The sequence below is a fragment of the Buceros rhinoceros genome, unplaced genomic scaffold, assembly GCF_000710305.1.
Source record: "Buceros rhinoceros silvestris isolate BGI_N320 unplaced genomic scaffold, ASM71030v1 scaffold865, whole genome shotgun sequence".
Taxonomy (NCBI): domain Eukaryota; kingdom Metazoa; phylum Chordata; class Aves; order Bucerotiformes; family Bucerotidae; genus Buceros; species Buceros rhinoceros.
The window spans coordinates 13,788-22,005 of NW_010414313.1; the positions used below are offsets into that span (position 1 = coordinate 13,788).

An 8,218-nucleotide genomic window follows, 5' to 3' on the forward strand; every position below is an offset into this window, starting at 1 on the left:
CTCTTTCCCAAAAGAATTCTGACAAAGCAAACAAGAATTATTTGAAATACCTGCACTTCCTTACCAACTAAGGATCAAACACGTACATTTCAGCACAGCTTTCCTAGTTCCTGCAATCAAGTTAGGGAACCGCTGTCCTCTTCAGCTACTACAGTTCCTGAATACAGCTCAAAGCAAGACACAGTATTCTGTCCTGGCTATCCAGCCACCTGGCTATACATCCACCCCAACTCCACCCACAGGATATCCATTCCCTTCACAGATTTTGTTCTGCAGACAAGCTCCAGCACACACCAAAACCGTGATCCGACCACAACACAAATCCCTAGTGTTGCTGTTTGAGAAACAGCCTTTTGTTTCATTTGACAGGTAATTCTCCATCAAAGAAATGCAAAATACAATCTCAAAATATTTTTCAAGGGTGTTGTAAGAACTCCACTTCTCTGGCATGTCTGTCTATCAGCTGCAATGAAGCACTGTGCTTGTGTAACAGTAACAGCATAGTAAATACGGTGTTCTCACAAGAGCAAGATAAAGACCATAAAGTACACATAAGACGGTGTTAAGCATCCTATAAAGGAAGCAGCGCTTTCACTGCGGGGTGGAATGCTCCCCAGGTAGATACCACTGAACAACACCTTCACAACGGATTCGGGCTGCATCATTATTGCCTTGTAGGAGCAACTGTGACCGACGGACAGCTTGCCTAAGTAGAAGCTGCAAAACTGAGTACTTTAAAACATAAATCAAAACCCCATTTGATTTTTTGTGTATTTTACATTTTACATCAATTAAAAGTGCTTGAGGGAGCAATCCAACTCAAAGCATCTCCTAGATGTAGTCAACATGTACAGAAGTAAAAGAGAAGCAAAATCTGCTTAAACAGGAAAGAAACAAACATGCTGTTTGTCCCAAAAAACCCATTTCAGCCACATTATCAGATGATGCCCCTGATCTCCTTGGCCTTTGAAAATAAATTAGTTTAACAGACAGATTCAGACTCAAAGATGGACCCAAGATCTCAGAATTCCTAAGCAATTCTGAACAAGTTCATTACACCTACCCTCTACTCCAAGTCATCTGACAGTGAAGGGATTTTGGCATGTCCTGCTAGTGTAGACAGTGTTAGATATCAGAAACACCACAAATTTTTCATTGCAGCTTACAAACTATACAGTCAAAATCCTGTTTTGTTATTACATCTGTATGTACTTTAGGGACTGAAAGGTAAAATCGAGTCTTTACTGTACTTAAAAAGATTTCTAATATTCAGCTAATTTCCTCATTTATTTCATACAATGAAAACTACCTCTCCCACATGACCTCTGTGTTTATGCACACGGTGAGCTCTTAGGCACAGTCAACTAAATGGATGTATCGTAGCACAACTGGGTCCCTGCTGTTGTGTTTTCCAACAATATATTATATTATATTTTACCCATTACAGTAACCTATTCATTGATGAAGCGAAGATGTTCTACCTAAGTAATACTGCACCATCTTTTGCCATCTTCTCCATTTCTCCAGGTTGGACATTAGTAAAATTATTCAGATCATTTCCACTACTATAGTAGTCTCCATTTCCTGCGGAAAATACATATTAATAAATGCACCAATGGCTTCTGAGTAGGTAAGAGAAGTGAAGCTTCCATTTACTATATTTACAGAAGAATTTCATTCTAAGCATCTAACATTATGGAGTAATCAGAGGGATTGTCTCAAAGTACACACACTACCTTAAAGGACATCTACGGTTTAAACATAAGCTTTGACTTACAATTCGCTGAAAAACAATGAGTAAAAAGCAAAAGAATATTAAATTTGGAAGATCTGAGTGGGGAAAAAATAATTTTCTTTTTTCAGTAACAGTGTCAGATGGAAAAATATTTTCTTTCTTTCTTGCCCTGCATACTTGCTCAGGGATTTTTTTTGTTTTTGTCAATTACACAGTGAGATGTGAGAAACTTAGTTTTTTAAACAGGAAAATGGCAATGTAAGTTTATGCATCTCCCTTCATCCCCTTCAAAGTGATAAAGGAATCATAAGTAGACAGAGTAACCTATTTAAAATGCGGTAGAAGTTTCACAGTTTTATGACGGATGAAGGAAAAGGCATAGCACTCTAAGGACAGGACCGCCAGCACTGCATTGAAATCACTGTCCTGAAAGACGGCTCCGCCAGTAAGAAGCAGGTAACTTGTCAGTAAATGTGTATGTCAGTTTGAGGCACCATCAAAAACGCAAGGAGTATTTAAAAGCGAGACTGCATGATTTAATTTCACATGAGGACACTCCCAGGACAGAACCTCTCACGGGTTAGAACATTCACTACTTCACGCTGCAGTGCTCTTACTGTCAAATGGAACAGAAAGGTTTGTGCAGGGCTGTTTGCTATTCACCCCAGCTACACCAGTGTAAGACACTCCAGTTGTGTGAACTATGCTTCTCGTTTTGTAAGGGTTGCTGTGCCTTGTCGTCACTACCGGCAGGAAATTCAGCATCCTGGAAATACTAGGTGTTGCTACAAGACAGTGAGAAGAATACATACACCATTACCTCAGAAGTAATGAGTAAACAGGCTTAAGCCCAAATTCACCTTGTGTCCACACTACTTAGCTGCCTGCCAAAGCTCAGGCTTTGGCTAATTTCCTAAATGCACACCTACCTGCTACTAGGCTGGGCCAGGCAGGCAGGACCTGCACTCAGCCATTCTGTCTCTCCCGCCTGCCTTTGCCACCATGTTGTTCAGTCACTATCAGAGACCAAAGAACGCTCTAGAGAATCCAAATGACATGTCCCCAGAGCAGCTGGACTTCACAGGCAGCTTGAGTTTGGGCTACCCTTTCATGTTGTCACTGCAGCCTCCAGTTGCATAGATCTGGTGACTGGGATGTACACAGCTGGGTCAGGTTGCAGCTGGCCTAGCCAATATTTTCTTATTGTAGTCACCAGAAAAAAAAAAAACCAAAACAACATAAACCATCATTTTTTTTCTGATGATGATAGGTATATATGCAGTGTAAACTTTCTACTGGCCATGGCAGTGCAGGATTTGAAGGGCTTGGCTTTAGTATACACCAATGTGCCACAGAGGTAGAAAAAATTGACTAAACCCATACCAATGAACTTCAAAAGCAGTACTGAAGATGCTGTGGAGCACATATATCAGCTACAAGAAAGTAATAAAGCCCTTAGCAGTATTCCATGTCTGTCTTCTCAGAAAGATGTTTGATGAAACAGCAAGCTTGCTAAAGAATTTGAAACATGACCTTGAAACAATTTTGCCAAAACACTTTGAATTGGTCTATACTAGAGGAAAGAATTTCCTCATTTACACAATTCTATCTTAGTCTAAATAGAGGTAGATATTTCATATCAGTACTTTAATTTGGCATAATATAAAACAAATCTAAGAGAGACATATGAAGTGTGGTACCAGTAATAACTGCTATGGTAGAATCATCTTTCCCAGCTTCTTCAAGGGCTTTGATAATTTCTCTGTACATCTGCATAAGAGGAAAAATTGAGAAAGTACAACTGTGATGCTGCAAAAGATCTTAAAAAGAAGAATCACACTGACAACAAGGAACTTCAGAGACAGATTAACTATGAAGTATTAACTATTAACAGATTAACTATTTTAAGTATGAAAAAAATTTGCATCCACAGAAAACTAAATATCATATGTCAGGAACTTCTGACCATAAAGACACATGCTTGCAACACTCAAGACTTCCAAAACAAATCTAACAGACAAAATAAGGTCCTTTGGAAAATAGACATCAACTGGAAACAGCTAATTTTAAAACCTGACAAGTGGTTTACTTGGGAAAAATAATATATTAAAGAATTAGCAGCAGTGGGGTGAAGTCCCTGTTCTGATGTCTTTGCAGGTGTGAAACAGGATGATCGCATTTCCAGCAGGATGGACTTCCTCATGAAGACTGCTATGGCAACTGGAAGACCATATAGACATAAACACAATAGTGTTGAGTCAAAGTAGGCTGCGTGCATACTTTGTTATACATAAGGCTACTGTCAAATCTTGTCTGCATGAAACAGGCTAGTCCTCCTGGTTTGCCTCTTCAGTTCAGTGCAGACCGTAATTCTACAGTAAGTTTGGAAAAAACCCTAAAAGACACAGAAAAGCTCAATCCATAAAATTTTAGCTGAATGATTTAACTCTGTACCCGGTATTTATTCCCTACGTTGTCATCGAAGGCAAGATACTAAGCCCTCATAAAATTCAGACCACCATGATTCAGTCAGTTCTGCTAAACCTGTAGGAAATGAGTCTTTAAAAATTTAAGTAGTTTACCCATGAAATTAAAAATGATGAATCTTCCCAAGTTAATTTCTTTACCTTTTGGTTGATGGCATTCTTCCTATCGGGTCGGTTAAACATTATCTTTGTGATACTGTTTTTGGTCGTAACTAGTATTGTTTCATAGCCACCATAACTGCTCTCTTCTGGAGAGCCATCCTTCTTCTGGCCAGCAGATTCTGCAGAGACTAGACTTGAGACAAGTTCAGTATATTTCTGTCTGGCATTATCCTGAAATGCAAGGGAAAGAAAAGGAAAAAAAAAAAAAATATCACACAGGGTTATCAAAGGCTGAAATGGAAATCAGATTTTTATTGCTATTCATAAAATGGGCACCTCTGGGGGAAAAAGGAAAAAGTGGGGGGATTGTGCTTCGAGACAAAAGGAAAAAAACCCCTCTCAATTACAAAACACTCTAATTAAGACGAGATCTGCTGTGTTTAAACACTGCAGATCATGCTTGAAGTCATCTGGAAAGCAGTGGCAATAGATCCGCCAAATAAAAGTGCACAGGTGCTCCGATGATGACATTAGTTTTGTTGGAGAAGTGCCCCCAGCCACACACAAGTTTAACACAGATCTGTGTCACACTGCCAGTGTTTACACATTTCTATGGATCCTTTGTTTCTGCTTTTCAGTTGGACATTTCTCCAAAAAATAAAAGGTGTTTATTTTAGAATATGTGTTGCTGAATATGAGAGTGCTGAAATGGGACTATGGCATTTTAAAATTGTTTGAAGGCACTAGTTCTCATTTAGAACAAAGTGACATGCAAAAGCGTAAGGAATCGTGCCTCCCTATTTCTACAGTATGGAAAGATTTAAAAGAATTTTAAGTTACTGGTTGTTACAAAATATTTTCTTGAAAGGACAATATTCTTCGAATGATTCCATAATTCAAAATCTGTAGCGCATGAAATTGTCTATTTTTTCTCCTCTATAACTTCAAAAGCACGTTCACTTTCCTAAGTGTTCCTCGGCTATTCCTAAAAGCTGCAGAATCATCTCAGAAAAAAAAAAAAAACAAAACTCCAACAAAAAACACCACGAAACCCCCAAAGTAGCACAAGAACGTGCTTCATGTTCATGAAATCATGCAAGTATATTTTCTTTTAAAATCCAAAACTCCAACAAAACACACCACGAAACCCCCAAAGTAGCACAAGAACGTGCTTCATGTTCATGAAATCATGCAAGTATATTTTCTTTTAAAATAAAAAATGCAAAACACCCTTTTGTATTAAGTAATATCTTTGACTGACCAGGAGAAACTACTCCTGAGGAGCAGGCCTAATGGAGCAGAGACACAGCTAGTTCGTAAAGCTTATGTTTCCTTCACTTCATAGGAGTTGGAGAAACTGTGGTAACTATATGCAATGTCAGACTTACTACAGTCTGCGTGAAAAAAGAATGCTTCTGTATCTGCATTGATATGCTTCCAGTTTGCTTCACTTGAATAAAGACTTCTCAAAAGGTTATGAAAGGTATTAAAGAGGTCAAGATATATTGACAAAGAATGAAGACAGGGTCTCAACACATCACTTTTTTGTAGTCTTTCAGTCAGTGGCATAAGAGACTGACTTTTTAAAATGACAGAGTTAGCAATATGCTGGATTCACAAATTTGCTTTTTGTTTTAAGAACTGAGAAGCTCAATCCATCTTCTTAAAGGGAAGAGCAGAATAGAACATAGTGTGAAAACCACTATTTTTATTGAAAGTCAACACGTACGTCAGACACACTAGTACAAGGCTGGCAGCAATAACGTAGAATTAGGCTTGCATGGTAAAAAAAACCTCCAGACATTGGAGCAGTGAAATGACTGTAAAACACACAGCAAAACATTTTGGTGCCTGAAGTAGCCGGTCAACTAGCATTGGTATGTTTAGAGATCAGCCATTCACTTACAGATCAGACACTTCGAGGTAGAGTGATCTACAAAGTATCTAAGTGAAATTATAGGTATTGTCACCTGAGACAAATTGCCAAGAGAATTCCATGCGTCCCACTTCGCTTTCTTGACAAAGTCCAGCATACCTGGTTTTGGAGAACTGCAGGAACCTTCAGTGGCCTGAAAAGAGCGGAACAGATATTATTTAAACTTTTGATTGAAGTTCAGGTGCCCTGGTAGAAAAGATGGTGACTGTTAGGAATATTTATCTAATCAGGATACAGAATTCAACTCCGAAACAGACAGAATACCTAGTGGTTGGGCAATAATCACACAGTTCACACACCATGAAGTTTTCAGTGTCTGCAATTTCCTCATATCTGATTCTGGGCTTTCAGAAGCCCCTAACCAGACACTAGTTTCCAAAAGCCCACGCATGTTAAATTCTCCTATCTAAAAACTGTGGAAGCTTTATACTTAAAAATAAAGGCTTGTAACCTGTGTGAACAACAAAAACATTGCAGAAGATCTCTTAAGGTGGATCTTACTTCAAAGTTGGCCCTGTTATGAGCATGTGCACTGGACCAGCTGAACTGCAGAGTCCAAGCTATCCTGAAGCATTCTATGAAGAAAAGTAGACTATCAGAGAGAAATATTTCAAGTGGGAGACAGGAAAGAAAGAATACATTTACGGGCTCATTATTAATTATTAAAACTACTTGGAACAATCATCTGTTGAAGTTTTTATTTAAAGGACCTATTGATTGCCATCTTCAATACGACAAGCCACAGCTTGTGCTGAACCTGCAGCCAATCATGATCTACAAATACTTCCCAAAACACCAGTACAAACCCCACCAAGGACTTGCAGCTATTTCTACAGATGTCTCCTTCCATGCTGTAGTGAAGAACAACCTTCATTCAAAGTGTGGAGGAGCAGTTCCTTGAATTAAACACCCTCCCCAACCAAAACTTACTATGACAACGGAAAGGAAAGGGGAGAGGAACGAGGAGAGGAAGAGATTTGACTTCCCTCAGAATTCAGGCAGGGTTTGAGGGGCTGCCATTTCAAGAACAGAATTTGAGTACTTGAAACAAAGAGCTTGTTAAGACACAAAACATTTGAACAACCCCTGTTTTAAGTAAATATTTTACAGATCCGTTCCCTTGGATTATAAACGCCCCTTATGAAACAAAATAAATCAAGGCTACCTGTTTAAACAAAGCATACAGCTTCAACTTAGTTTCATTCCCAGGATCATTTTTCAAAAGCTTCAATTGTTCTTGAGCCTTTTCAAAGTCTTTCTGGCTGACTTGCATGGTGGCTGCAGTCATGTGCAGGTGAATTGCTGGAATGCAAACAGCTTGTGCTCGCCTGTTAGTAAGCAGAAAAAAAAAAATCCCACTGTTTGATTTTTGTGTAAGACTAGAGAAGAAACAAGTATGCCGCTTTTTAAAGCCATTTAAAGTGAATGTAAAACATTAAATATTTGTACCTGCACTGATAAAAACAAAACCAATAAAAAGCAAAGATACTAAAATTGGAAAGTTGCTTTCGAAGTTTGCTTTAGCTGCAACATAATTAACCTTTGGAGAACGTGACATTATCTCTCTAGTATACAAAGTGCTAGCATTAATATTGCCAGATGACAGAGAAACCATGCAGCAATTTACCGGATGATCATACATACGCCACTAAATGGCAGTAGTGGTAAACTAATGTTTTGCTGTTTCTGGAATAAATCAGAGCCCTACAGGTTCTGTCCATGACAGCCTGATAAGAACCACAGAACATTTTTATTAATGGTTTGAATGTTTCTATGCAACATTAGCAGCTTTTTATGTCTATGAATTGAGTATGTATCTTGTCTGTTTTGTGTGATCTTTTCAAGTTGGTGTGCTTCAGCCTGACAGTTTGGTTCTCCAATCAGGGCAGCATAAGTGAAGGCTAATTTCAAACTGCATTTTGGAAAAGGATTGGCTGTAAACCAGCCTGTAGACAATTG

General features: G+C 38.6%; 1 protein-coding gene across 1 annotated transcript in view; it reads right to left on the bottom strand.

Annotated features, from left to right (window-relative positions):
• The window catches only part of ECI2 (enoyl-CoA delta isomerase 2), a 21,810-nt gene that overhangs the window by 9,025 nt on the left and 4,567 nt on the right, over positions 1-8,218 (bottom strand). Inside the window, exons 3-7 of the mRNA XM_010137034.1 lie at positions 7,425-7,587; positions 6,294-6,392; positions 4,363-4,554; positions 3,436-3,505; positions 1,482-1,584 (exon numbers count right to left, since the gene is read on the bottom strand). Coding sequence (XP_010135336.1) covers positions 1,482-1,584; positions 3,436-3,505; positions 4,363-4,554; positions 6,294-6,392; positions 7,425-7,587 — 627 coding nt within the window. The remainder of the gene's footprint in view (positions 1-1,481; positions 1,585-3,435; positions 3,506-4,362; positions 4,555-6,293; positions 6,393-7,424; positions 7,588-8,218) is intronic.